Source organism: Notolabrus celidotus, chromosome 2 (assembly GCF_009762535.1).
Source record: "Notolabrus celidotus isolate fNotCel1 chromosome 2, fNotCel1.pri, whole genome shotgun sequence".
NCBI classification, from domain to species: domain Eukaryota; kingdom Metazoa; phylum Chordata; class Actinopteri; order Labriformes; family Labridae; genus Notolabrus; species Notolabrus celidotus.
In genome coordinates this window covers 27,944,126-27,958,794 of record NC_048273.1, presented here as the reverse complement: position 1 = coordinate 27,958,794, position 14,669 = coordinate 27,944,126, and the positions used below count along the sequence as shown (strand labels likewise).

The 14,669-nt window shown below is 40.5% G+C and overlaps 2 protein-coding genes across 16 annotated transcripts in view; one reads left to right on the top strand and one right to left on the bottom strand.

Moving 5' to 3' along the window:
* The first annotated feature begins 325 nt into the window (after positions 1 to 325).
* Positions 326 to 7,920, top strand: usp1 (ubiquitin specific peptidase 1). Of its 7 annotated transcripts, none has more exons than XM_034703957.1 (9): positions 326 to 636; positions 1,133 to 1,364; positions 2,072 to 2,210; positions 2,665 to 2,766; positions 3,179 to 3,348; positions 3,632 to 4,341; positions 4,654 to 4,812; positions 4,995 to 5,196; positions 5,426 to 7,920. In XM_034703957.1, exons 2-9 carry the CDS (start codon positions 1,198 to 1,200, stop codon positions 6,228 to 6,230), a joined length of 2,454 nt encoding a protein of 817 aa, XP_034559848.1. In that variant the 5' UTR covers positions 326 to 636; positions 1,133 to 1,197; the 3' UTR covers positions 6,231 to 7,920. The 7 variants fall into 7 exon arrangements, with proteins under 7 accessions (XP_034559848.1, XP_034559893.1, XP_034559887.1 ...); XM_034704002.1 differs by having other exon boundaries at positions 355 to 636; positions 2,075 to 2,210; positions 3,182 to 3,348; XM_034703996.1 differs by having other exon boundaries at positions 366 to 636; positions 2,075 to 2,210.
* A 626-nt stretch (positions 7,921 to 8,546) lies between these two features.
* The window catches only part of dock7 (dedicator of cytokinesis 7), a 51,731-nt gene continuing 45,608 nt past the window's right edge, over positions 8,547 to 14,669 (bottom strand). For 4 of the 9 annotated variants that reach the window (XR_004634531.1, XM_034706505.1, XM_034706470.1 and 1 more), the window contains 7 exons: positions 12,277 to 12,411; positions 12,091 to 12,180; positions 11,756 to 11,992; positions 10,955 to 11,098; positions 10,728 to 10,834; positions 10,238 to 10,405; positions 8,547 to 8,970 (listed from right to left, as the gene is read on the bottom strand). Coding sequence is in view for 8 of the 9 variants with exons in the window: in XM_034706505.1 (XP_034562396.1) it covers positions 8,928 to 8,970; positions 10,238 to 10,405; positions 10,728 to 10,834; positions 10,955 to 11,098; positions 11,756 to 11,992; positions 12,091 to 12,180; positions 12,277 to 12,411 (924 nt within the window). In the remaining variant the exon portion in view is untranslated. The remainder of the gene's footprint in view (positions 8,971 to 10,237; positions 10,406 to 10,727; positions 10,835 to 10,954; positions 11,099 to 11,755; positions 11,993 to 12,090; positions 12,181 to 12,276; positions 12,412 to 14,669) is intronic. The other 5 variants (XM_034706480.1, XM_034706496.1, XM_034706460.1 and 2 more) reach the window with 3 other exon arrangements.

Genomic DNA, 14,669 nt, shown 5'->3' with positions numbered 1-14,669 from the left:
AAAGCAAGTCCTCCAGTACTTTAACTCAAGTAATAATTTGCTGGAACAACTTTCCCTTTTATTAGAGTAATATTTGACCAAGAGGACCTATACTTTGACTTCAGTAATGAAGACGTTTACTTTGTCCACCACTGGCTATAATACAAAATATAAACAAAAGCAGTTCTCTATCGTTTAATTTGTGCAGTTTATTTTACTTTGAAGGAGAAAACTACAAGTTTACCGTTTGTGTTACTCATTCTAGTTTGACGCTACAGGAAAAGGACTACAAAAATGGCTTCCAAAATCGTCCGATGGTCCTAAACTGAATAGCTGTCTTGATATTTGCCTGAGACTTTAAGTGTAAGACGCTTATGTTTTTTTGTTTTACAGACGCTCGCTCACATTTACATGCGTTACATGCATGCATAAATTAGTTTTGAAATCTAAAGTGTCTGTTACATTGAAGGCTTTGCGAAAGATTCTGAAGTCGTGCCGTTGTTTCCCGGGCGGTGGAGCAGCCAGCGTTCCTTCTAGCAGGAAAAAGCGCCAACTTCTGCTGCACCGTGTGATTCATCTACTACAGTCTAAATGGCTCAAAGAAGGAATATTCTGTTGAGAAGTATATGAAACTTCGACCTGGAATGACTTGTCTGGGTAAGACTCGCTCAGCTGCACACATTGTGAGGATTCAATTGCTCATTTGCGTTTGGTGAACTCTTAGAAGCGGCGTGCTGTGTTTTCTCCTCCCACTTCTTCGCCGCACCGTTTTGACCCAGTTTAGTCTCTGTTGTCTGTAAAGTCCTGAACTAAACTACTTTACATGACGCTACTTACTACTAAAAATGACACATTAACGCTTTAAACATAACGATTTCTGGTTCCAAGGGTTGTAGTTCGTCGTCACAGTTGCTGGGGACAACGAATGATAGAGTAGGCAGTAAGTAAGCAGCTAATATGTTATATAATACGCCATTCAGTTGGTGTAAGAGGTTGGATTTAGTGAACCGAAGCTCTCTGCACTAACTTGATAATCCTAAATTAGTGGTAGTTTCTTTAGTGAACAGAATAAACTTAAGTGCGTAGTTAACTTTCGTTCTCGTTCACCCGATGGCGCCTACTAAAATGCAGCTGTCTTCTCTTCTCTCGCCAGTGAGGGGCGCTGTTGCATCTTAGCAAAAAGGAAGAAACAAACCCTCAGGACACCAAAATAAGAAGATGCCGGGCCTGCAGGGTGAAACTGTGGCGGCGCTCAGCAGCCCTACCAGGAAGAGCAAACTGTCTCTGAAGTTCCTCCAGAGGAAAGAAACTAAACGGGCTCTGGATTTCTCTGAACCACAAGCAGAGGAAGCAAAAACAGCTGATCCAGAGGAGCACGAGGCCAGGTGAGGCTGCCTTCAGTGTGGCGTGTTATCATGAGACAAAGTTCATTCTGCCTTTTCGAAGAGGGGTGTGGTTGAGTTTGGCCACAGGTAATTGGCTGCAGGTGGTCACTCACTCTCTCATACCATGCACAGTGTTAGTCATAACATTAGGCATACTGAAGCCATGGTGAGGTGACAGTAATCAATTTACAGACAGAATATTTCACAAATACATTCTTCTTTTCAAAATAGTCTCTATCAGATATAAAAAATGAATTTATACTAAACATTTATTCACCTAAAGAAACATGCATGACAAGGCTAAAAAACCCAAAGTAATCCTTACATGGGACCACCCAAGGAGGTCCTGCAGCCTTGCTTTAGACCACATGAGATACTAAATCCTTTCTGCCAATTATTCAGATATTGCTGTTTTTTTATATTAGAATTTGCAATGTACAACAACAGCAAATAATATCAGTCCATCCATCCATCTGGTTAGACCCAGAATGTGCTGGAGGGATTAAATACATACAGTCTGACATGGGGTTGCCTTGGAATACCCCAGAGTGAGCTGGAATGAGTCGCTGTGGAGAGAAATGCTTAACCCCCTGCCACTGTGCCCCAGCTCTGGTTCAGTGTTAGTAAATGGATGGATGAATAGATGGATGGGACATTAACATATGTTTTTTTCTTTTTTTAATCCCAACTATGTTTTCTCCTTGCAGCAGCTGTGATCAGGTGGTCCCCGGTCCGTGTCCGGCCTCTCCTGGCCTTCTCCTGCCTTCTGAGAAGAGAGAGAGCCTTGTGCCATTTGTGGGACTCAACAACTTGGGAAACACCTGCTATTTGAACAGTGTCTTGCAGGTGAGCCATCATCCAGGACAGTGTATACATGGTCTATCTGTTGGATTTAAGTTTCTAAAATGTTGAGTAATTAATGTTTTAAGTAATGTGTGATTGTTTGACTTAACAACTTAGAAATAACACCTAATAAAGCAGCTTAAGGAGAATAGCTGTGTAAATGTGTAAACAGAGTTTCTGTAGCCATAGGGTCATACTTCATGTCTTGTTTGGAATTAGAAAGTTGTTTCTCTTGTAGAAGAAATATTTTATAATAAGTGTTGGTTCAAATGTTCCTGTAGGCCTTTGCTCAGACAATAAGACGGTATGCAAGCAGGAAACTCTCTGTGTAAAATTCCTTGGCTTCCTGAGTACTGCATTGACATTGTGCTGTACGTTTGCAGTTGTGGAGCTAAAAAAAACAAACTGCCACGTGTCGTGAACACAGCTTTAAAGTAGTGTCATATTGTTCCTGCAGGTCCTGTACTACTGCCCCGGGCTAAGGGAAGGTATTAAGAAACTGTACAACCTGTCTAAAAAAGAAGAAAAAGTCAAGGATGAAAAGGATCAAAATGAAGAGGTGGGTGCAGCACTAATCACGTTTAGCAAACAACAGCTTCAGAAATCTACAAGATATTTAATTATCAACGCTTCTTAACCCTGGAACACTAACGTAACATTTAGTAACACCATCACTATCATTGGGTATATTTTACTTGATATAATATACCTGATGAAAAAACACTTCACATCAAAATATATCATAGTACAACAAAACATTGCAAATTGAAGTACTCCTCCTGTATTTCCCAGTACAAAACATCTCAGAAAACGCACACCACAATCGCATGGGTGAAAATCACCCTACGTTAGTGTTCTAAGGTTAATAATCATACTTTTAAGGGCACATAGTTATTTGATGTACAACTCAAAGACATTTTTCTTTCATTGATTATTTGGGTGGAACTTCATACCTGCAATCTTTTTGTCAGCAGTCAGAAGCCACAGCTGAGGCTTCGCCGGCTCACATCGAGCTCCTCGGGAGCTTCAACAGTTTAATATCATCAGTGGAGCAGCTGCAGTCAAACTTCCTGCTGAACCCTGAGCGCTTCAATGAGGGAGAACTCGCCACGCCGCCACGGAAAATACTCCACACTCTCAGGTAATGATGTGCTTAACTTTGAACCCTAGTTATTGTACAAAAATCAAAACATGACAAAAATTGAAGAACAGTTTTTCCGATTTGTTGGACTCATTGGTTTGATAAACGTTTGGATCAATGTAGTTTGTTAAAAGCCCATTTCAATTCTGATATCCAAACTTGTGTAAAATGTTGTCTTTATTTTCACAGCTGTGGATTACACGTTAATGTTTTTAAAGCTGAGACAGTCATTCATTATTTTTCCATCAATTAACTCATAATATGTTGGCTTGGTGTGTTTCAGGCAGCTGAACCCCATGTACGAAGGCTACCTTCAGCATGATGCCCAGGAGGTTCTGCAGTGCATCCTGGGATACATCCACGAGGCTTGCATTACCATCAAGAAGGAGCAGAAGCCCGAGGAGAGTGAAGACGTGACTGAGGTTAAATCTGAGAGTCCAAGCTCTGCATCAGAAGCCATAACTCCCTCAGAGGAGGACAGCCAAGTCAGCGGCAAGAGGAAGAGCGACACCGAGGTGGGAAACGCCAAAAAGAAGCCAAAATCAACCAAGTCCAAGAAATCTGATTCTGAGGAAGATGTCAACAGAAACGCACCCTTCACTCGCTCCAAAAGAAAGTCCTCCAGTGACATCACACTTCACAGCAACCAAGACCAAGACGGAGAGATTGCAAAGGAAGAAAGCGTGAAGACACAGAACAGGGAGGAGGATGGAGGGAGTGACGGTGATGAGAAAGCTGGGAAAAACTCCAAAGAGTCCGAGGGGAAAAGAAAGAAGAAGGCCAAGCTGAGCTGGCTGAGGCCTTCTGGGAAACAGCCGAGTATCTTCTCCAAGTTCCGCTGTGTGGGGAAGATCAGCTCCATGACTGCAAAGAACCAAACCAAAGCAGAGGAGGAGAACGGGACCACGGAGGACAAGAGTCAGAAAGAGAGGAGGGGTGCTGAGGAGAAACCAAGGATCATGGCTGAAGAGAAGAAGAAAGTAAAACACCAAGGTATGAGTCTGGCACATTTCAGCATCATTCAGCAGGGAGTGAAGAACTATATAAAATAGCTGATGATTATTCAGCTACATTTCCATACAGGATTTTTCTAAATACACAAAGTTGGGACTAAATAATTCAAAGTTTTAAAAAAGCTCTGTAATGATCAGAGTTGAGGTGTTTTTCAGTTTCAGAAGGCAGGAAGGACTAAAGTTTTCTGGTCTCTAAATGTAACATCTAGCCTGAAATCAAAATGCCTCACGTGACTGCAGAAATGAAATACGACAGTTCACTCAGACATGCCTCTGTGTTTTTTATGTTCAGACGGCCTGGACCTGATGGAGCGCCTGTTCCAGGGGCAGCTGGTCCTGAGGACTCGCTGTCTGGAGTGCGAATGCTTCACAGAGAGGAGAGAGGACTTTCAGGACATCAGCATCCCTGTGATGGACGAACAACCCAGCAGTCCAGAGGACCTGTCTAAGGGTGAGGGGTTTTACTCTCTTAGGGCCAAATTCCACCAGATCCATTCAAGATCCATCACGGCACCGGATCTGATAGGTTTCTATTCTAGTCACCCCCACTGGATCAGCATTGATGCATTTTTACAAGAAGCATGATCAAAAGCAACATCATGAATGTAACCACTATGTCAATGTCTCTTCCAGTCTCTCCTGATCCCAAACCAGAGCTGAAGACTCTAAAGTGGGCCATCGGTCAGTTTGCTTCAGTGGAGCGTATCGTGGGAGAGGACAAATATTTCTGTGAGACGTGTCATCATTACACCGAGGCGGAGAGAAGTCTATTGTTTGATAAAACTCCTGAAGTGATCACCATCCACCTGAAGCGCTTCTCTGCCAACGGCTTAGAGTGAGTCCGCCAACAAATGGGATCTTTACTGTCCCGGTTCTTCTCCTGATTATCTTCCTACATACGTTTTAAACATTTTATTCTGAAGGGGCATACATGTACGAAAATGTGAATCATTGTCATTCTGTACATGAAGCCTGATTGCACACAGGAGTTGAAATGTTAAATCCTCATCATGTTCTAAATTGTCCTAACCCCGGATTAACCCATATCTGTGTACCTCTTACAGATTGGACCCGTATGCAGGTCTGTCCAAAGTGAACACCCCCCTGCAGACCCCTCTGATGCTGTCTCTGGATGAGTGGTGCACACAGTCATCCTCCAAGCTGGGTCAGCACTATCAGCTGTTTGCCGTCGTCATGCACAGCGGGGTCACCATCAGCAGCGGCCACTACACGGCCTACGTCCACATGTCAGATCTGAAAGACACCAAGCTGTGGCTGCAGGACACGAAGGAAACGGAGGAGAAGGAGGAAGAGGAGAAGGAGACGAAAGAGGAAACTCAGGTGAAAGAAGAAGTGCTGAACTATGATGACGGAGAGGTGTCTTTCAGCCTTGGCGTAAAGGGACAGAGGGGTGCGGGTTTGGCTGGCAACAAAACAGGAGGTAAGAAGCTGTCGGAGGGGGGAGTCGGGCTCTTGGGGGGTCAGAGGAGCTTGTCTAGTTACGATATTGGAAACAACAGCAGCAAACACACGGAGAAAGCAGCTACAAGTGCGGCAACAGAGGGATCTAAACGGAGAAAAACTCTGAACAGCCTGAGCCAGAACACTGCAGCAGGAAACCAGAAGGAGCCTGAGGCTGCTGCAGGAGGAGAGGAAGCATCGACAACTTCCTGTGGTGGAGCAGAGACCAGCCAGCAGCAGGCTCTGAGCAGCCTCCACAAGTATGACGGGAAATGGATGCTGTTTGATGACTCTGAGGTGCGCTTGTTCGAGACGGAGGACTTTCTGGAAGCGTGCTCCCCTGAGATGAGCTCGTCGTCCACTCCTTACCTGCTGTTCTACAGGAGGATACCCAAACCTGAACTCTGAACATAAACTGCTGCTGACGACTCAGGGGGGGGTTGTGACAGCTGGCGTTTTGGCTGCCAAGCACTCACACAGGACACCTCTTTTTTTTTTTTTGTTTGCAATACTACTAATGGTGGCATAAAGACTGAGCTGCACCTGAACTAATGATAGTTTGTCATGAACTCGGCTCAGAGATGTCCACGAGCCAATGTGGGCTCAAAGCTTATTGATATAAAAAAACTCAGAGGAACAAAAATCTCGTTTTCTACATGCAAGAGACCTCTTTCTTTTTTTCGTTGTTACTCTTGCCTCTGTAGACCGAGTACAGTGGACTGTCTTTTTTTGTTTTTAGCTATCTGTACTACAGTCTCTTGGACTCTGGCTTCTGTCCTGGTTGGTAACATCCTGTTTTTCCATGTTTGGTAGTCACTTCCTTTGTATGATTCCAATTTTACAAATTAGAAAAGCACTTTTTGAGCTCAATTTATGAGTGAATGACAAAAAATTGAAAAATGTATTTTTCTATAGCAGGTTACACAAATGTCAAAATACACCTCAAAGTCATTCTGTCCGGTTGTGGAGTTTTTTTTCTTCTCTCCCTTTTCATACAAACTTCTTCTCACAGATTTTTACAAGCAGATACGAAGCTCAAATTTTGGGCTGGAAAAACATTCAAAGTTGGACACATTTTAACACAAACACACAAATGTGAAATATAAATCTTCCTCAAATATGTACCACGTGCTTACATATTTCCGTGTGTACTGTTCATAATAAAAAGTTTTAACAGCAGTGTCTCCCTCAGCCTGAAGTTTTAAAGTGAAGATGTGAAACTAACTTTTTAAAGTGTACCATCTGCAGTTTTTCAGATAACCAAATTAAAAGAATTGCCTCAATTGATCTCATCCAGTTAAGAGTCAAAGTAAAAATTTGTCGAGAAAAGTAAAGGAGAATTTAGACATTCCAGCAAATTCCTGCTCTGTCTTTTGATTCAACTCCATCTTTCTGGAAAATGGCGTTATATTAAAATTCTATTACAAAACAACTAAGAAATGATCAGTATTATCTTAAACTGATGATAACAAGTTAGAAAATGAGCTAGTACAGAATCTAAACTTAAATAATAAACTTAAACCTGGGAGGCAGGGCTGCAGTTGCTTTTGATACATCTTACTAAACTCTTAATTTTGTTCGCTCTAAGTTTGTTCCAGATGTGGCGGTACTTCTAGCAACATGATGTAAACTTAATGCAACATTTTTTAATTAATCTCTTCTTTTGTAAAAAAAAACAGCTCAAGGAAAGATTTGAAGTCAACCCAAGTCCGGCGCTTCGCTGGAGGAATTAGTTTTGTGTTTGAAACTCTGCCTGTGGATGATCAAATGACTTCCCTGCTTGGTTAGTTTGTTTAAGTAATTCTATAACACGGCACGACATGTAAAAATATGCATCTGCTCAGTAAGCTTCATATTGTTCATCTCAGGTTCTACAGCAATGTATTAAAATCACATAATTTTAAGGAATTTAAGTACTTAATTATTCACCAAAGTTCAGTTTCAACGCCAGCATTTGAATTAGAGTTTGCTTTCCTGGTTTAAAGTGATGACAGATCCAGTGCGTGTGCCGTCTCTGACTGTACCTCATTCCAGCTGTATTAAGCTTAACGATGACACGTTTGTACTATAAGCAATAAAGTTTTTACCTTCACATGTCCTTCCTGCTTCACATGTCCTCCTTTCCCTTTTTGCCAGACATGGTGACACTCACTATTTCACATCCTACTGATGTCTGATGTCTCCAACATGTAATCCTACACACAAACAAACATCATAAAGCAACAGGATGACCAGCGAGTGCACATTAAAATATTTATTTAGTAAAATATTTAAAATAAACAAAACAAAACTACATAAAATTATACAAGGATGTTTAAAGTACCTAACTTTGAAACACTCTTTCAACTAAAAATAATAATAATAATAATAATAATAATAATAATAATATTAAAGCATCATGATAAATAATGGTACCATTTTTTGCATGTTTTCTTTTTTTTGAATTACATAATCTTTCAAGTTGTAAAATGCATTGCTACACGGTAATAAAAAAAGTGCACACATGAAATTGAATACAGATGTTTTTGACACAGTGCATTATTAAATAGACACCTTGACTTTTAAAATCGTACCTTTTTCTGCAGATACTCGTCAAAACTTGGCGGAAAATAAAAAGATTGTTTTTGGCACCTTTTAAAAACAACGATAAATGGATGTTGGAGAATTCTTTGTCATGAGTCAGCAGATTCTGTTAAATTAACAAGCACCAGCGTATACCGACACTTCAAATGATAAACTTGTTTATTTGTTTAACAGTCAGCAAAGAAGAAATTCTAAATGCCAAGGTATCTGTTTAATGTTTGCTCCACTTGTTCGTCCCTCTCGTTGTGTAACAGTTTGTCTGTAAACAAATTAAGACACTGGAATGACGTACCAAGCCGTAACACTTTTAGCCTTCCTTTTAGCACGCTCTTCAAAACACTGACCACCTTTGGACACACTCCTATATACACTCAAGAATAAATTAATATTGCAATTTTCTGGCGTGTGTTTGTGCTAGTGTGTGTTTGTGGAGTGCGTGTGCGTGTGCGTGTGTGAGTCTGCGTGTGTGTGTGTGTGTGTGTGTGTGTGCGTGTGTGTGTGTGTGTGTGTTGGACTTCATCTTCAAATCTCAAGCTTGCGAAGACTCATTCTGCTGAAGGAATCCCTGGAAAGAGGAAAAGAAAGTTATAATTAAAAAAGGAAGATCATTAGAAATCTTACTCAGCGAGGATAGGATTTGGGGGATTAAGGGTGTCAAGTTGAGCGTCAAACTCAAAGATGAGATACTGCTGCCTATCAGGTGCGTCTATTTTATGAGTGATTTAAAATCCACACATGAAGTTGAAAAGTTTTTTTTTGTGATCCTGATAAACAATAATACAATTTCACACTATAATCAATGTAAGGTCATTTACACATTGACTTTGTTTATAAGCAAAAAAAAATTTTTTTTCCCTTTGTTCAAAAAAAGGTAAATATTTCCAAGAAAGTCGAGGTAGATTGCTGTCTAACAAAAAAAAGCCACTCAACTCAAATCCACCTGAGTCCATACCATAGACTGTATAAAACATGGGAGTAGTAGTCTCAGTGATGTCAATCATATCTTCCCTCTCTCTTAATCTCCTCTATCCCTCTTTCCAGCCCCAACTCGGTGGAGGCAGATGGCTGTCTCCATGAGTCTAGTTCTGCTCAGGGTTTCTACCTGTTAAAAGAAGTTTTCCTCAGGGCTGTAACTAGCTAAATACTGCAAGGTGCAATGGTGGTTTAAAGAGGGGTAAGACGGAGTCTGACCCTGTCTTGATGTTGGGTCTCTGTTAATAATTTAGTGGTCTAGACCTGCTATGTTTGTAAAAGCGACTTGAGATAATGTTTGTTGTGATTTTGCACTATACAAATAAAGATTGATTGATTGATACAGATTGATTCCATGAAACAGCAAATTCTTAATATTCTCATACTTACTGGAATGTACGTTTTCATACTGGAAAAAATTATAGAAACTTTCTTTGTTTAGACATATTGAATGTATGAATGAGGGTTTTTAATCTTGACATACTAAGGTTTTTTTTAAAGTTAATTCCTTTTTTTATTAGATTTCATAATCATTCACTATATCCAAAAACCCCCAGGATCATTTTATTTTCTAGAATACAAAACATAAAACTGATTATATTCATTGACCAGTGGGAAATATTTGAAACAGCACAAGACACAAAAACAAAACTGTCACAAAATGAAGCCTAAAACCTCAAAATACCTTCTCAAGCCGTCCGTTTGCTGCATGATTTTTAAGGAAGCAAAAACAGAAATTGATTTAATTTGACATCACAACACTGGCTCTTCACTCACTCACTCTTGCCCTCTCTCTCTCTCTCTATATATATATATATCTATCTCACTCACACAGAAGAGGTTTCCCTGCTCAGTCCTACCTGTGTGAGTTCACCTGCAGTACAGGTTTATAAAGCTGAGGGATCTTTCTGTTGATGAGCGGCTGCAGCGCCTCCTTCAGTCGATGATAGTTCCTCTCCAGCTCCCTCTGATACTCCTTCTGGTCCGGACCAATCAGGCTCTTGTTCTTACGCAGGGCGTCTTCACACCTTTGGTAGAAAAATCCATGACATAAATATTTGTATATCTGTGCTATTCTGTCATTTTTCCATAGGTGCAAATCTTTAAGACCATAAAATACTGTGTTATCTGTGGATTGAGGATTTGTTCTTCACTCATAGTTTTGTTTGCTCTTCAGCACATTTGGTTAAGATAAGTTGGCGTCAAAGAGCAGGACGTAATGTCGATATTTTAGCTTGATGGTGAAACTGTTTTGAGAGTATTGTATGATTGTAATACTACAACTAATTGACTCTCATGTCCCAAGGGAAAATTTCCAAAATATTCACAGCCACCATGTTCAGTGCATACCTCTTGGTGAAGTCCTTGAAGCAGAGTCGTAGCTTATTGTGGTGTCTGTACAGTTTTGGGTCGCTGGGAATCTCTGACAGGAACACCTGAGCAACCTCCAAAGGACCCTGAGGAACACAGATAACACCATTACACACCTGTAAGTGTTTTCATCTGACAAGGAAAAAGTAGCAAAGACTTCTGAGTCAAGTTCGTTATGATATATAATCAACTTCTTCAAACTTGACCTGGTTAACAGTTGTGCCCACTGATCCCTGCAGCACCATCTGCAGCATCTTTGCATCAGCAGGGTCCTGGTGAGTGGCGAAGGCCAGCTCCTGAGTCTTCTTCTGCATGTCTTCTATTGCAACCTCGATGGGTGTGGAGATGATCTGGAAAGTGACAGAAGAATGGTTTCAAGGATCAGGGAGTACAGCAAGAGTTTGGTTTAAAAAGCTTCTGTTTAGCGTTTCAATGATAGAAATGTAAATAATTTTTACATAACAGTTGTTTTGTCGCATCCTGCGTGTGAACTACAGTTATGACATTTAACTGATCCATATATCAAAAGAAAACTAAAGCCCAATGCTTTAAAAAACTATTAATAATTTGACGTTTTAAAGTTATTTTTTGGGGCATTTTTGCCTTTATGGATAGGACAGCTGATAAGATACAGGAAACGTGGGGAGTAGAGAGACGGGGAGGACATGCAGCAAATGGTCGCAGCCAGGTTGAACTGGTGACCTCTGTGACGAGGACTTTAGCCTCTGTATTTGGGGCTCTTAGACAGCTAGGCCACCAGTGCCCCAATAATTAGATTTTTCCATCAGTAGTGTTGAGAATGTGCTGGTTTCAGCTTCTCAAATTTTGGAGTGTCTTTTCTTTGTTTTGGAGATTGCAGCTTTTTTGTTCGTCAAAAGAAGACATCACTTTGAGTTTGGGGAAATGGTAATGAGCATTTTATGGACTAAAGTCATGAAATAATGATTGGAAAGTTGGTCTGTAAGGAAAAAATGGTTGTTTTGTCTCTCATAAAAGCGCTGACCCACCTCCTCTTTGTGGATGATGTTGATGCGTGTCTTGATGTAAGGGAAGGCGTGGGAGGTAGTGAGGATGGTCTTGCGTTTGAACTGCTCGTGCAGGTCCCCGTGAGCCCGCCCGTCCAGAGTGAAGGGCGTGCAGTAGACGAAACGTCTCAGGTTGTAGTTCTTGTCAAAGTAGGTGATTCGGTCCTTCATCTCATACGTGTCGAAGTACGGCTCGACGTATGTGATCTGGATGAATGCCTGAGAAGGAAAGAGAGTCGTGGCTTAGTTTTCAGATCTCTCTGTCACAGATGAATGCTCAGACTAACATTTATAATCACACTCTGCCAAAGACTTACTTTATTTGGGTCCAACTTGCACTTATCCACTGGGTTTGAGTCCTTAATGACTTCTACCTGTTCCTCTCCAAACCGCTCCCCGTAGAAACCCTGAGAACAGCACAGAGACTTGTGAAGCTCAGCAGACAAACAGCAGAGAGATACAGATCAGGACATTAAATCTGAAGTCCACATGCTGTGATTTACCTCCAGCCTGTGGGAGATTTCAGCCAGCTTGGTGATGGCCGGCTCTTTGTACACAAACTCCTGCTCGTCTAAGTCGCCAAACTTTGAACCGTAGATTCCCACTCTGAAGTACGTACCAAACATCCTCTTTCCATCCTGAAGAAGAGGAAGATACATGTTAGTGTTGAGGTAGAAGAAAACTGTTGAAGGTGATCCGACTTTAAGACAATAACATAGTCAGGTTTCAGTAAATACAGTCGTTCAGTCAGGTACCAGACTGAGACACAGTGTAAGCTCTCAGTTCTTAAAACAGTGATCACTATTGTAGTCTACTATAGAGCCGTAAGACAGACTCTTTTTGTGTCATTGTTTGAGTTTTTGATGGAAAGGCCTTCAAGCAATGGCAGTCCTTAGATCCATTAATATGTGTTCGGGTTTCAGGGGCAAAGAAAAGCAGAGAATGAAGTACATTCATAAAATTACAGCTACATCTATGACAGTCACTTTCCTCATCTGCACAGCAATCTCTACTGTTAGCATTTAAATACCAACCACACCTTTAGTCTATAGTTACTGCAACCTCAATGTTATATACTGGTCAAGATAATAAGCACTCTGAACACCTGATCTATGAAGTGAACAGAGGAAGGTGAGTGTGATGATTCACCTCAGAGTTACAAGCACAGGACACAGGATCAATGAGAAACATAAACCTAGTTCTAAATCCTCCTGTTCCAGCCAGCACAGTATTCACGTATTTAAAAAGTAGCAAAGATCATCATGTATTCACACACTACCTGAAACACTGAGTATCTTTTTGCTTTGTTTAAGAAAAGTAGGACTAAAGTAACAGAAAATTGTTTAAAAGCAGCCAAAGACGGCATGAATAAACCCCAACAGACACAAGCAGAGAGAGAACAGAGACAGTCCTGAGGAAAGAGTACACAAAACTAAAGAAGCAAAAACTACTTCAAACTGAAGACTCCAGCATCCATATCAAGAAGTATCAGGCTTTGTTTGTGGCCGCAGGAAAATCTGATTTATTTTCAAATAGGAAAAAGTGTTTGAAAACAGATATAATCTCAAGGCACTCTCTTTTGATCAGCGAAAAGGCTTTTATTCCCGGTAAACGTGGCCATGCCTGACCTTAACCCTATGCAAATATAAAAGCATTTTAACTGTTCAAAAGAGAGGGCCCTGGAGTTTTGGTGGGGGTCCTAATACTGCATGTATCCCCATCCAAAGAGCACCTCAAACGTACACCTTTTGGAAGCACTCCTTCCCCCTTTTTTTAATTATGCACTTTTATTTGCTGGTGATGCTGCTTTACAAGTCAGAAGCTTTCCAAATATCAGCAACACTGCTACACTCTAACCATGAAAAGCAACATGAGTCAGGTATGTTAAAGTCATACTCTGAGATTCTTTTGATGCATAGACTTTCTAGATTCAGCTTTCATAAAAGAACAGCATGCCAACAAAAAGATCTACACTGGCAGCGAGAAAAAAGGCCTTAATACTGATTGAACCTGGATAAACAGAGGTCACTAAATACACAAACTCTGAACTTTGTTGTACAATCTTCTACTCTGAGTAACGTTCAAGAAAGGAACTCCACCTTTGAGTACACACAGAAGTCAGAAAGCGTAAATATTTCGGTTTGATACAAGTGAGTCGCGCGAACAAAAGTGTGTGCGTGTGCGTGTGTGTGCGTGTGTGTGTGACATCAAGAAGAGAGAAGCTGTGGATAATTGCATAAGCCTGACATCTGGTGTAAGATTACAAAACTTAGCATCTGTCAGTTTAAAGCAAAAAAAAATATATCAGGCATTCACTACCAGTCAAAAGTTTGGAAACACCTTCTCATTCAATTGTTTTTGTTTTTATTCATTTCAATTATTTTCAACATAGTAGATTAATACTGAAGACATGAAAACTATGAAAGAACACATATGGAATTATTTAATTAAAAAGTGTTAAACAAAGCAGAACATGTTTTATATTTTAGATTCTGTAAAGTAGACCCCTTTTTCCTTCATGACAGCTTTGCACACTCTTGGTATTCTCTCAGTCTGCTTCATGAAGTGGTCTCCTGGAATGGTTTCTAATGAACATGAGCCTTGTCAAGAGTTCATTTGTAGAATGACTTGCCTTCATAAGACTAAGACTTTTTTATTTGCCAGTGCCTTCCTATCTTAGATTATTTTAACCCACTTTAAATTAAAATGTTAATGTAATTTTTAATATATTTCTAATTTTACTTTTCTTTTCTGTTTTATCATATTTGTCATTTTAATTGTGTTCTTTTATGCGTGTCTGAATGTCTCCAATGCTTTTAATGTTTTAATGTAAAGCACATTGAGTTGCCCTCGTGTATGAAATGCGCTATACAAATAAAGCTGCCTTGCCTTGCCT